Below are 15280 nucleotides of genomic sequence, written 5' to 3'. Positions count from 1 at the left end.
GGTGGGAAATTCACACACACATTTCTTTATGAAAGTAATAAGTAATTCAGTAACCAATTTGTACAACACAGAATAAAATGCAATAGTAACAATGCATTTATTCACCTAAACTCATCTTGCAAGCCAAATAGGCCATTCCTCATCATCTAAATATTTAGCTTCAGTCTCTGAAGCAGCCATGACCTTAGCTGGCTTCATTGGGCTACTGAATAGACTAGAATAGATAACACCAATGCAAATGTTAATACAAATGCTTTGCAAAATTCCAAAAATATATTTTTACCTCGTAAAAATGCTTTTCCTTAACCGCTCCCCCTTTTTGAACTTAAGAGTCATTCTTCTAGCCTCTCCATGGTTGCTCACATGGAGTGATTTATTCATTCTTGTCACTGACATGGTTAAAATAGTGTTTTATACAGATGTAGGATCCTAATTTGAACATCCTGTTGCAAGAGAACGTTGTTGCAATGCAGGCCATTTTAAACTTGTAGTGTATTTGAGGTTTAAAAATGCTTCTGAAGGTAGTAATATCCACTTTGACATTTCAGACTTGATTTTCCAAATTTGCTGCAGGATTATCTTCCTGCTGTAGCAAACAAAACTGTCTCACATTAACATCTTACATCTGTAATGAAATTTGTTTCGAATCTGCAGAAGGTCTAGTTAGTAAGCTCGACTATAAGTTAGCCACTTGGCTGGTGGGGGAAGTTATAGGTCGCACATCTTCTGTATTAATTTAGGCTATTAATAAACAGGTGTGTGTCATCCTGTACCAAAGTCCAAAAGCATATCAATAAATTCGTGTATGAAGTTGCACATCGAGCTGTGCCACCAGCTGCTTGATACAGGTTTAGAACATGCATTCAAATGGTGGCGGACCTCACCAGCTTCTTCGTTCGAAAAAGCAACATCGGGACTGGCCAGGGGATTACGTTTATTTTATTATCTATAACTTGACCCTTTGATATTCTACTGTTGTTTTTCTTCTTCTTTATTTCGACTGCAGGTAAAGATACAAACATGGCTGTCACCTGTTGCTGAAACGATTGGCATTGGGTGACGGGTAACGTTGGCATTTGGTTCCCAGGGGTACCCCATGTTCCCAGTAGTGCCACATCCATGATAAAGCTCAAGCTGCTATGTATTAACATTGTCAATGAAGCTATAGCCTATATCAGTCCCTTTCCTACATTGGCAATGTTAAGACATTGGCCTAAGTAACCAGTGAAGAAACAAATCTGGGGGGTTGTCAACCGCCTAGGGCGCATCCCATGACGCGCCATTCATCTCATTGTTCTCCAGTTTTACGCATAACTACCGAAACAGCAGCGCGCAAATTAGGTTCTTGTTGAACAGCACAGCAATTTTCTGCTACTAATTATTTACATGCACGTTATCTGCTTTCTCGTCTCATAGGCCCCATGTTATCTTAAACGCTTGTGAATCCACATTCACTATGGAGGTTTGGGATTCATTGAGGACCCGACGTTGGTTTTGGAAGCTCATACATATAAGAATAGTCGTTTAATTTCACTTTCCTTTAGTCAGTTTGGGTAGGCCTATATATCCTAAAGATAACAGGCTACTCATAAAGATGTATCGACATAGCCGGCCCAAACTTACCCCAAAAATAAAAGTTGGTTTCTTTTGGATGGAAAACAGCGTTTCCGCTGCTTTAGTGGGTCGGAGGTCTAGCATCAGTATCATAAAATGGCTCTCTTTTCATGTCGACTAAGGTTGGAGAGGATGGCACCTTGCAGCGAGGAGAATCACTGAAACGCCCATCGCTCTTTCAGATGGTATTGACGGCCTGCTGCGTGCTGGGGACGTTGACACGGCATGGGTCCCGAAGAAAAGGGCGCCTTCTAGCAATGTGAGAGAAAAAGAAGACCAAAAAGACTATGCCTGGTTCAAGTTGCTTGTGTGCAAAATCTGACCCACACGCTATTTGTAGACTGCGTGGGTCACATTAATAGCCTATATCTCTAAGCCTTTTCTTAGCAGGCCTACACCATGCATTCACGTTTTGGTCGTCATAATTATAGTCTACGTTTTGTACTAAATGTTCGTTTATATATAAACTTAAGAGTTGGGTTTTAGACGATTGTGATCAGGGTAGCCTATTTAGAGCAAGCCGTTTTCAATATAGGCAGACCCACTGCAACCGTATGGGCCCAACAGTCCCGCTGTTGCGCTTTTAGTGAAGCGAATACATTGCGATGTATAGGTTAAAGAACCTACCAAAGCCCTTGAGTTTGTTTTACTGAAGAAAAGCCAAGCCACGTGATGTGCACCCTGAATGCACTGAAACTTTTAAGAATTTCTATGAACTCGTCTCAGCGTTGTTTAAATAAGCTAGTTTGGTTTGCACCATAATAGTGGTGCATCAGAGCTGAAACACAGAGAAAGGAAAATAAAACGTATTTGCATTAGACTGTGCCCAGTCAAGCGCCCATAAGAGGCAGACGTGTAGGCCTGGCCTATATACAGCGATGCAAAGAGCCATGCCCCGTGTCCACCGAGCCTTTCAACACCCTGTGGTGGACTAGAGAGATGTTTTTTCAGGTGGAACATTTAGTCTAAGACCAAGGTGAGGCATAGTCGATATTCTCTTGGCCAATTTTTTTTATAGGACTACACTAAAACGAAGAATGCAAAATAGCCTCAAATCATCTAATTTGAGAGAAACTGGATAAAATCCTATCTATTTTGAAGATAGAATTCTTTATTGAAACAATAACAAAGCATAGTCCCCGCCCCTGTTTCGCTAAAAAGCTAAGGGATGGGGTGAAGAAATGTAACCACTCTTAAATTCATAGACAGAGCTATGGATGCAAGGACTGACCATCCATGAAATACAATGTCACATTTTAACCATGTTTTGAGGCTATACAGTGTTCGTTTACATTTAAGTTGTTGGCGTAAAACAAAAAAAAGTGTATTATTGGGTTGTGGTGGGGTACGACAGTTGAACTAAACTCATTTATAGGTTACATTCTTCAAGAATCAATGGGTAGGCTTATGTATCATTCATTTATACAATTATTCTAGCGTTAAGTAATAGGACTAACATGGGTTAAATACTCGACTACCCCCATTCCACCAACGAAAATGTATCATAATTAGGCGTATGTATGTATAATCGTTGCAATTGGGTGTATTAACCATGAGACCAGGTCGCAGCACGACTAGACTTCCACAATACCGTGGAATTTCCCTTAGAGCTGGATAAAGACCCGTGTCGAGGCTCACTGGCTGCTGGTTGTGAACAAGGTGTGGGCATTCTCCATGGAAACGATGATGATGGGCTAGACGTTACTGAATCTGCAGAGTCAAGCGTTTTAAAACACCTGCTAAAAATAGTCTGATAGTGTAAATTTAGGCTACTTGAGTTTTTAAGGGGCTAGGCTTACGATACGTGAATTATGGACCAGACATGACTGCATGCGTGAAATGGCAGTGTTCAGGGGCAATTTGAGGATGTTCTTCAGCCTCATATAGAGCTAATCCTGAAAAAAAATCACATGAAGTTGGAGTGCTAGAACTGTCTATTGAATAGACTACATCAGTGATACTCAAATGGCGCCTACCGGCCACATCTGGACCGCGAGCCCATTAAGAATTGTGAGTGCATAAGAAATATGTCAAAAACAATATATGTCGAAACATCTGCTTTATTTTTTTCTGGTCCTTACAGAATAATATCTCGAATTATCTCAAAGAAGTGTGAACATCAATTCAATAAAACCGAGTTGTGAATCAAACTCTAATATGGTTGATGTGCACCTCACGGAAAAAACAAAAACAAAAAAACAATTCAAAATACAAACGCAAAACACACTTTCAACGATTTCAAACTAATAAAGTGTTTTTTTCCCACTGCAACTTTGATTCGAAATAGATCTTTATCCTTTTAACAAAACCATCATCTGAGCAACAAAAACACCAAATATTGTTCATAGGATTGACAGTCATAAAAGCTTTAACAGAGAAGGATATGTTACAAAATTAGATTCTGATAAATAGGTAGGCTACTGTAAACACAGAGAAAAACATAATGCAGAAAAAGTCAATGACGTGGCATATTTCGAAAAGGGAATATAAAAACGGTAATACTTTCAAAGAAAGGTGTTCACATTATGATATTCATTTGAATATTGAACAAGGGGTGAGAGGTGCACAATTAACAGGCTAACCTAAATTAATAACCTGGACTTTGGAGCATGACTTATGCTATAGAAACAAATTAGCTTAACGTGTATGCAAAACATTTGTTAGCAAAGTATTATGATAATAGCACACTTTCTATGAGGCACACACACATTATACCTTATAAGTGCATTTATCTAGCCTGGGTACCAGTTTCTGAGGTCAATTGAACTCGACCAAAACAATGGGAATGCCATGGAAACGCGTGGGGGAAAGATGCTGTGGGGGAAAGAACCCTAATCTCCTCATTGTCCAACAGCACCATTTCCTTACATTTAGGCTGTTGTTTATATGTGTATTTCACACTATGTTGGGGTAAAAATCAGAGTATAATACTGTATGGATATCAACCCCAATACATGTCCATCATGTCATCATCATAAATCAACTGCATTACAGTTAAAAACGACTTTGACTAATGTCACCGATTTCTGTATGCTAACTTAGCTATGCTGCCAGTTTATAGGAATGCCATTTAGCAATTAGTCGTCACTTCTAAAACTGAAAAGGGACAACTAGCCTAAATGTTATGCAGCGAAAAGAGCCAAAAATATAAAAATCGGACTTTAGTAATCACATTGTGGGCCTGTTACAATACATCAATCATGACGGATTTGACAAATATCCTTATTGCTTATTACTGATGAATGTGTTTTTATTTATTTATTTCTGCTTGTATTTTGTATTTATATTTTGATTTGTGTATTTTCTGTAATGTATGTAATTCATGGCTCATCTGTAAAAGAGACCTTGGTGTCAGTATGACTTCCTGATAAAATAGAGGTACACATATATACATAACAGAACCAGTCAAAAGTTTGGACACACACACTTATTCAAGGGTTTTTCTTTATTTTTGTTATTTTCTACATTGTAGAATAATAGGGAAGACATCAACACTATGAAATAACACATATAGAATCATGTAGTAACCCAAAAAGTGATAAATTAATCAAAATATAGTTTATATGAGGTTCTTCAAAGTAGCCACCCTTTGCCTTGATGACAGCGTTCTCATTCTCTCAACCAGCTTCATGAGGTAGTCACATGGAATGCATTTCAATTAACAGGTGTGCCTTGTTAAAAGTTAATTTGTAGAATTTCTTTTWGCGTTTGAGCAAATCAGTTGTGTTGTGACAAGGTAGGGGTGTTATACAGAAGATAGCCCTATTTGGTAAAATACCAAGTCCATATTATGGCAAGAACAGCTCAAATAAGCAGAGAAATGACAGTCCATCATGACTTTAAGACAAGAAGGTCAGTCAATTCTTTGAAAGTTCTTTGAAAGTTTCTTCAAGCGCAGTCGCAAAAACCATAAAGTGCTATGATGAAACTGGCTCTCATGAGGACCGCCACAGGAATGGAAGACACAGAGTTACCTCTGCTGCAAAGGATAAGTTCATTAGAGTTAACTGCACCTCAGATTGCAGCCCAAATAAAGGCTTCACAGAGTTCAAGTAACAGACACATCTCAACATCAACTGTTCAGAGGAGACTGTGTGAATCAGGCCTTCATGGTCATATTGCTGCACAGAAACCACTACTAAAGGACACCAATAAGAAGAAGAGACTTGCTTGGGCCAAGAAACACGAGCAATGGACATTAGACCGGTGGAAATCTGTCCTTTGGTCTGATGAGTCCAAATTTGAGATTTTGGTTTCCAACCGGTGTCTTTGTGAGACGCAGAGTAGGTGAACGGAGGATCTCTGCATGTTTGGTTCCCACGTGAAGCATGGAGGAGGAGGTGTGATTGTGTGAGGGTGCTTTGCTGGTGACACTGTCTGTGATTTAGAATTCAAGGCACACTTAACAAGCATGGCTACCACAGCATTCTGCAGGGATACGCCATCCCATCTGGTTTGCGCTTAGGGATGCAAATGGGACTATCATTTGTTTTTCAACAGGACAATGACCCAAAACACACCTCCAGGCTGTGTAAGGGCTATTTGACCAAGAAGGAGAGTGATGGAGCGCTGCATCAGATGACTTAGCCTCCACAATCACCCGACCTCAACCCGATTGAGATGGTTTGGGTTGAGTTGGACCGCAGCGTGAAGGAAGAGCAGCCAACAAGTGCTCAGCATATGTGGGAACTCCTTAAAGACTGTTGGAAAAGCATTCCTCATTAAGTTGGTTGAGAGAATGCCAAGAGTGTGCAAAGCTGTCAAAAAGGCAAAGGGTGGCTACTTTGAAGAATCTCAAATATAAAATATATTTTGATTCGTTTAACACTTATTTGGTTGCTACATGATTCCATATGTGTTATTTCATAGTTTTGATGTCATCACTATTATTCGACAATGTAGAAAATAGTAAAAAATAAAGAAAAGGTGTGTTCAAACTTTTGACAGGTACTGTATATATATCCACTTTGTTGAATGTACACCAATCGAGCGTGTTTCTATACCCCATGGTCTGCGTTCCATTGACCTCTTAACCGCATTTATGTCATATGCCAAATGTTTAGCTTATATGCCAAATGTTTGGCATATGACACAGAGTACAAGGAGTGGAATGTTAGCAGAAAGAGACTGGTACCCAGGCTAGCATTTAACTCCATACACTTATAGTGAATTATAATGCATATAAGCTGTCATAACTCCAAGTAGTTATAACATCCTTATAATACATCACTATGGTGCATTATAATACCAATGTGTGTGTGCCTCATAGAAAGTCTATAATTTTTTACAACATAATAAGGCTATAAAAGGGTTCATTGGGGCACACTGCGAGTTGAAAGTACTATCACTCCATTTAATTAATTGATCTGCAAACCTACACAAAACTTGTCTAAATACATTCATGTCAAATGTCAAACTTAAGATTTTAGAACTGCCAAATTAACATATTTGGGGAATATTACATTTTAAAGTTGAAAATATTTGTAATAACAAGTTATCAATATAATTCAAAGCTTTCCAGCATGAGGAAGACTCAGTTGCCTTGGTCCATCATGCCTCAATAGTCTTTTACACCTGACGGGCCCCGATTTCAAGTGTTTCCCAAAACACCATCTAAAGTTTTGTAAGAATTTAAGCCAAGGATGTCAAAGCAAAAGGGAATATAAATGTGCAACCACACCACCAGTGAACCACATACTCTATAAACACTTGAGTGCATTGGTGGTGGTGAATTTAATGAACACTATTCACGTTCCTTCAGCCATGCTTGGCTTCACTTGTTACTGGCCACCCTCTGGCATGTCAAACATTCTCTGAAAAAGCACCTCGTTCTAGTCGAGGTCACCCAGAGAACCTGTACTTCTATTCATGGTCCTTCGATCCAGATACACTGATTGGTCACAGTTAAAGCAATAGAAATAGAAACCCTAGAACGGGGAAGACCCTCGGACCATTGCAGTTTGACTGTAACCTCATTGGTACACTTAATATGACTGACATGGAATTCTATTTCTATGGTGCAAGTATGTGCCAGTAGCATATTAAAGCTCCATCCTGGACTGAATGTGGCCCTCATCCTTTTCAACAGATACTATTTTAGACTATTTAGATGCAGCTCAGGCAAAAGGAGGAGTAAATCCTAATTTGAGATCTGCATGCATAATTTTACCTCCCACAAACATCACATTGACATCAATGACTGATTTATGTGAATGTCTGAGTTACATCTTTCAAATTGGGATATGGCAGATGTTTTGGACATGAGCCATTGGGTGCATCTCAATAGTTTAGTGACTCCCTCTCCTCGTCTCCTTTCCTCATCCTCACTGAGCTGAAAGAATGGGAAAGGTGTAAGCTGATTGCAAGACTTACCTTATCATTTGATATCTGTGCCGATAGAGAGGAGACAAGGAGGCTTGGAGACCAATTCAGACTATTGAGATACACCTCTGGTCTGGAGGATTTTCCTCTGCACATCCTGGTGCTTCCTAAAAGGGCCACTGGGGCCAATCTAGGGATATACAGATTGACCAACACTCTGCTGCCAAGTGTCAAGCACCATTTGTGAGGTTAAGCTACTGTTAACGGCTGATGTATATCGGATTATGTATGTCTGCATGAATATCTGTGCGTGTACTGACCACTGTTACACATTTGTAATCATAAATATCGAATGACAGTATTTATAAGAGGAAACAAGAAAACATCCCAGTCAAATCCTCAATGAAAGAACGAGGAGCACACCAAACCATACATCCAATGTACCTGTAACTTTCATTATGTACACGTCACATCCACTCCACGCCGAGTTAACTTTTTCAAAGTGTCTAAGGGACGTCATGGTAGAAATTCTTTTTACACAACCATGTAGAAAATTACACTGAAGTGAGGCAATTGCAATAATGTCTTTGTATAGGATATTTAACGTAGGCCACAACACAACATCAGAGGGCTTCCTTCATGAAGAAATAAAGTTTTGTATATTTCCTAAAAACATTCCCTCTCTTCCTTGTTTATTTTGATCAATAATCTAGCAAATGATCATCCATCAAATAGACGCGTCATAACCACAATAAAAATGAACATGGCCTGTTTTGCCCTTGCCCTCTCATCTCATAACGCCTTATACAATATCTGAGATTTTGAAGTGCAAAAAAATATCAAAATACCAATTTCCCCCCAATCCTCGTACAAGAAATGACACAAAACAAAAGAGTGGAATATGCACAAGATTAAAAGGAGATGTTTGTATGGGCTTACTAAAAGCAATGTGTTTGAGTCACTATGTGGTGGAGCTCACTGCCTCCCAGGAATTGCACAGCCTCTTTCAGAGTTGCTACGTTGTCTAGCCTACCAGGAACTAAAGCAAAGGTAGGCAGGTCATGAAATGTGTACAAACCTTTAAGGCCAATAAAACAGAGTATAAGTCCTAGCTTTGGGAGTTTAGTGTGGTTGAATAAAATCAACCATTATTTAGGATATACCAGTATGAAATCTTTCCACCACCCCAATGCCATGGTTCTGTAATAATAATACTAATAATATTATTAATAAAAACTTTCTCTACTCTATCTAGGTGGCAGATCCTATGGAATCTGAGTGAAATGTGATATATCCCGAGGCTGATGCAGAAGGTGAGCTTATAAAACTATTTGTGCTCCCTTTACTGTCTCCCGTAGTCAGGTGCTTGTGTCCCCCCCAGTCGGGCCCAGCTCTGTGGGCTCCTGTCCTGCTGGGCCTGTGAGACGAGTGCTCCCCAGTCCTCAGGCTTTGCCCCATGGGGACTAGTTCGCCTTGGCGCTTCCCCTCCCGCCGGTGCTCACGGAGGGAACCTGAACGGCATGCCCCGGAGATTTCCCCACTGCACGCCCTGTCTGCCCTGTGTGAGCCATCTGGTGACCCTCCCCGACTACAGCTCCTGCCGTGCTGCGAGAGGCGCCGCAGGGCATGGGGCTCACGCTCAAAATCGGTGAGCGGGAAATGCGGGTACAATATAATGTGCTGCTCGTAGACGTCTGGGATGAGGGAAATGGTGGAGGTGCGGCGTGGGCTCTTCATGGGACTGGGAAGCGGGGTCTCATCGATAAAGTTGATGACCTCGTCACGGCTAAAGCAGCGCAAATCTGCCTCCTCGTAGCGCTCGCCAACGCTCACCCGCGGCAGCTGCTTGAGCATGTGCCCGCTATCCTCTGAGCGCCGGCGCTTGCGGTGCGGGTGGCTCTCCTCGTGGTAGGAGACCGGGCTGCTCCTGCGCCTCTCGTGGCGTGGCAAGCTGGAGTTGTAATGGACCATCCCCATCACGTCCTCCGTGGAGCCCCAGTGGTGTAGGTAGGAGGGGATCTGGCCGCTGGTCCACATGTCGGTTTCGTCGTGGGAGAATCTTCTTGTAGGGGGTACCTGGCGCAACACAACACACAGACCAAATAACATCAGCTTGTATGGAGAAGGTTAGTCCTGGATAATATGCATATGAAAATGGCTATACATTCATACCTTTCAATGAAAAAACAACAGCAATACATTTTGTTTCTCTTACTGCTAAAACTACAAATGCAAAGTTTTTTTAATTATTTGGTGTTAAACATTAGGCTATTTTCTAATCAACTGTTGTCTTCTCTAACATGAGTCATAATGCAACTCAATTAACACATATTTGTTTTTGAAACTATTATGACAGTAATACAGCACTACTATAACAACTAACTTGTCGGGTTAAACGGCATTCTATTCCAAATTGATACTCACATTCCACATTGTTCTGAGAACTAAGTAGGAGAGACATAACGTCAGCTTTTAGTATGGGTTTGTCAATGAGAAGATACACAGCACAAAACTAATATCAGAGTGCCACTATGTGGTGTCTTTTGGTAAATGCAGAAATGAAACAGCAGACTATACAGTAGCGTTGAGTGAGAAGTTTGACCAACAGGGGGAAGCAAAGCACGAGTAGTAGTTGAAAATGAGGAATGACAGGGGAAGGATGGGGAATGTAATCCCAACGAGATGCAACATGGCAAATGAAAAAGTCTGATTCTGTAAATATAAGCCATTTGAGAATTGCACCAACAATTCTTAAATGGAGCCACGTGTTTATGTTATTTAAAAAAAGGTGATTTATTGAAATGTATTGACAAATTGTAGCACCCCAAATAGTAGGCAACAATGTGTAGTTAATATATCTGTTTCAATGCCATGACATGTATTTAGTTGTAATACAAACACATTTGTTTTATTGATAATTATTTATTGATAATTATTTTCCATTATACAGTATTGACTGCTAAAACACAGACTGTATCTTAACCAATTACACACTGAGTGCACAAAACATTAGGAACACCTTCTCTTTCCATGACATTGACTGACCAGGTGAATCCAGGTGAAAGCTATGATCCTTATTGATGTCACTTGTTAAATCCATTTCAATCAGTCTCGATGAAGGGGAGGATACAGGTTAAAGAAAGATTTTTAAGCCCTTAGACAATTGAGACATGGGTTGTGTATGTGTGCCATTCAGAGGGTGAATGGGCAAGACAAAATATTTAAATGCCTTTGAACGGGGTATGGTAGTAGGTGCCAGGTGCACCGGTTTGAGTGTATCAAGAACTGCAACGCTGCTGGGTTTTTCATGCTCAACAGTTACCCGTGTGTATCAAGAATGGTCCACCATCCAAAGGACATCCAGACAACTTGACACAACTGTGGGAAGCATTGGAGTCAACATGGGCCAGCATCCCTGTGGAACACTTTCGACACCTTGTAGAGCCAATCCCCTGATGGATTGAGCCTGTTCTGAGGGCAAAAGGGGGTGTAATTCCTAATGATTTGTACACTCAGTGTATAAGATGTACTATTTAGACAAAACAGAATCAATGGTTTAATGAGTCAATGTGGTGAAATGGTAGCTACTGTATACATCTCTGTTTCAATAACTATCCAAAAATAGAATAGACTCGATCCTACTAGAAAATAGAATGAGTGTGACTATCAACAAGAGACTGAATCAGGAGATTAAATTTCAGTCTATATCATATCATATCATAGGCCCATAGATTTCATGGCTAGGCCTACTAATTTGAAGTCCAAGTTGCCAGATAAGAAACGTCTGCCAACTGGCAGCTTGTTATAATGCAGCCAGCTATCATAAACCATTTATAAAATAACATGAATCTTCGATGTCTAAATCTAAGGGCTACACCTCCTGTGTGCTACTTTCTTGTTAGCATTACACTGTGCTGTGCTACATGTGGTTTTGCTAGCAGCTATTTGCTACATGGAGTAGTCGAGAGCCCAATTGGGTGATTGTTTTGTAAAAAGAATGGAACAAAGATGACACAGTGGTAGATGTCTTGCGGGGGTGACCGTAAGTCTGGGTTGTGTCAGGTAAAAAGGCCATGGCCATTCTTAGTTTAGGTCTCCAAATTCAGCCTTCAAAAGCCTTCATTTTCTCTCCAATACTGTAATTATGCTGCTCTTTTAGTTCATTTTTATCTGGGCCACACGACTGCACGCACACACACTCACACACACATTGTGCGCATACTCGCACACACACGAGCAAGCACACGCAAACGCACACACACACACAGTTGTGGTTTGGTTGTTTGTGAGCTCTTGAAGACTGCATGTTGGGAGAGCAGCATTGGGGTTCATAATAATATGTCAAAGAGGAGCATTTCACAGCTCTACAACTGACTTGCTTTGAGCCCGGAGCCAATAGGACTCAATTGGAGTCAATGGTACTCAATAGGAGTCAATGGTACTCAATAGGACTCAATAGGAGTCAAAAGGACTAAATAGCATTAGCACGAGCAAGCGTTTGCATTGTTTTAGCAGAGTGATTCAGTCAAGGATATTGGAAGTCAGCATCAGCCCTACCACCTCATACTATTCTGGTATTTCTATGTTTAACTTGTGATACTACGATAAATAGGTTGGAGGTCTGTGAAAGATCCACCTATAAACATTAGCGAGACTTATCTACAATGAAGGTGAAAACAACTGATGGTCATATTTGCCAAACATTAGTCAGCCAGATATATGCTTTTTTGACCTTTCAATGCCATGTCTAGATAGGAAATATCAGTTAGCAAAATGTAAAATGATTCCAGCAAGATCAAACAATAAGATAGATATTATAGTAGGCCGAAGGGCCTCTTTCACCATGCACATTGTTATCTGTATTTGAAGTGAAAAATCAATCAATTGATGAAATAATAAAAATCAATGGAAATATACCTGCAAATACTGCATTTTATCTTCCTGTAGTTGCAATGGATACCCTTGTGGGACCCCCATTTCTAAGGTTGAGTATTCGTACTTGGCAATACGGTCTACCGTCATGATATCAGCCGCGGAGCTATAGTCATATGGTCTGTCATATATTAAGTCCGCATGAATTCCTCCATCTTGGCTGTTTTCTGCAAAACGCAGAAAAGCATACGCGGCGTCAGGATTAAAGACCAACGTACTCAAAATACACAGACAGACAGACAGACAAGACGAATAGATAATAGAGACAATTCATCTTTCTCTTTTTTGGGGTGTCCGCTGGGGTTCCTAATCAAACAGGAGTCACTGTAGCCCTCGAGGCCTCGAGACATTCTTGCACTTTGAGCCTTAAAGAATTTTTTAAAGTTAATATTTTAAAATAAAAAAAATATTCTAGTATGAACCATTAAGTGTTATATATCTTTTTATTCAGAATACTTCAGACTATCACGATATATTATTATTAAGTGCATTATTGCCACAAAATTGCACAAGTCTTCTAATTAACGCGTGGCTTTTTTTTTGTCTTTGTGGCAATCACAGATCTATGCTTTTGTGAAAATAATTTCCGATATTGTTGTGAACTTAGTCTGAAGTGTTTAGAATAACAGGGAACATAACACTAAGTGGGTCATTATGTTGTAGATTGTGACTAAATGATTGTGACTAAATTATCTCTGCAACAAGATGCCCTATGGCTCAGAGGGTTGAACAGTGCATTTGAAAAGAATCACTGACTGAAAATCATGACTGTGGGCGTTTACCGAATAGAAAAATACAAAACAACTCCTTCCAAATTCAGAGACCCTGTCCAGAAATAATGATATTAATCTTTCAAAAACTGGGGCTTATCGTGAGAACCATAATACTACAAATCAAAGGAATACTTTCAAGTAATCATTTTACATACTGTATAACTTGTCAGGCAAATTTAGGATCAAAAGAAGAATTGCATTCGATTCAATGAGTGGTCAATTGGAGATCGGTGTAAAATGCTGATCTTAGGACAAATGTTGGCCGGTAGGATGGAGGATGAGATTGGCTATTTGCACAGGCAGCATAGCATGCAAGTCAGTAGCTTTGGAAACAAGAAACAACCCTTATACATACAACTGTATTGTGATATACAAGGCAAGCCCTCTGAAAAATAAATAAATGCTAGCAACATTAAAATCACACAGAAAATACATTGTCCTACATTTTCGTTTTTTGCCTTATGCTAAACAATCAACATGGATGGACGTATAGAAAGGGAGGTTATTAAAAGGTGTGGCAGTTAGAAAGAGGGGAGAGGGGAGATATCAAGTTGAGTTTAAACAATTTCATTGCAAGAAAAGGAAAGTTATTTCACAGGGTTCATTTCAATTCGCATGTTTTTAACATTGAGGATTTTTCCTGTTCCTTCTTCTTATTTTGATCTCATATCAATATAGAATAGTTCATATCTACCCAATCCACAATTAACAAACTATAGGGGTTATTACGTTTATCATGTGACCTAACTTTAAAGTTAATTAGGGACCAAAACTTGGGTAAGTGTCTGTGTATTCCTGAATTGTAAATATATGTATCCTTTGGATCACTAAGCCATTTTGGTTCGTCAAAAGTACCTAATTTGCATAATTTGAGGGAATATTGTGAATGAGATTCCTTGTGGTGTCTAATAGACCTACAGCCAACATGGACAGGAACGTTTTAGTTAATTTCCAAAAGACTATTGAGTCATCCGGCCGTATCTGTTTACACTCATACGCTGACATTAGTCCCAAAAACTTGATAGGTGTGCATACAATCGTGCCTTGATGTGTATCATAGATTTAAGAAAAATCCATACCAGAATCTCATAGGATTGGAAATATGACCATCGTGCTGAAATGTACTGCACTTTTTATCTAGTTAAAGTCCTTCAGTATTGGTTTGGTTGTAATCTTCATAAATCCTCTCTTTATTTCTGCGTCTTGTGTCAGGGTGTTCTAGGCCAGGGAAGACTTCACAGTTTGAATGCATTCAAGTGAAACAAAGTCAAATTCTGCGGGGAAAGTATGTGCTTTTCCAGCAATATCTTGTAACAGTCCGAGAGCATAGCATATAATTCACTCTTTTTAAATGAGCCCACTAAGAATAAAACCACAAAATGTGGCTATAAGTCCTTCCTACAGACACTTTTTGTTTGGTCACTTCCTCTCCACTTGGAGAAAAAGGTCACATGATAGGTCACATGATAAATTAGACCACATCAAATTAGACCGATCACATAAGGACCCCCGGATGGCTACATATGACCACATTAAAGGAAAATGATATATACTGAATCAAATCTAGCGTTGTAAGCTGAACAGACATCACTCTCAAAACAAGATCTCTCCAACCCTGCTCCCGGAGAACCTTCTAGGTC

The 15280-nt window shown here is 39.8% G+C and overlaps 2 protein-coding genes across 2 annotated transcripts in view; one reads left to right on the top strand and one right to left on the bottom strand.

Annotated features, from left to right (window-relative positions):
• tprg1l (tumor protein p63 regulated 1-like) overlaps positions 1–15280 on the top strand; it is a 325294-nt gene that overhangs the window by 152546 nt on the left and 157468 nt on the right. The gene's annotated exons all lie outside the window — the stretch shown is intronic.
• LOC111966349 (probable G-protein coupled receptor 153) overlaps positions 3657–15280 on the bottom strand; it is a 56940-nt gene continuing 45316 nt past the window's right edge. Inside the window, exons 5-6 of the mRNA XM_023990915.2 lie at positions 12853–13034; positions 3657–10011 (exon numbers count right to left, since the gene is read on the bottom strand). Of these exons, the coding sequence (XP_023846683.1) occupies positions 9187–10011; positions 12853–13034 (1007 nt within the window). The 3' untranslated portion in view covers positions 3657–9186. The remainder of the gene's footprint in view (positions 10012–12852; positions 13035–15280) is intronic.

The sequence above is a fragment of the Salvelinus sp. IW2-2015 genome, linkage group LG7 (assembly GCF_002910315.2).
Source record: "Salvelinus sp. IW2-2015 linkage group LG7, ASM291031v2, whole genome shotgun sequence".
In the NCBI taxonomy this organism is placed as follows: domain Eukaryota; kingdom Metazoa; phylum Chordata; class Actinopteri; order Salmoniformes; family Salmonidae; genus Salvelinus; species Salvelinus sp. IW2-2015.
The sequence above is the reverse complement of the archived record's forward strand: the minus strand, read 5'-3'. Positions and strand labels throughout refer to the sequence as shown.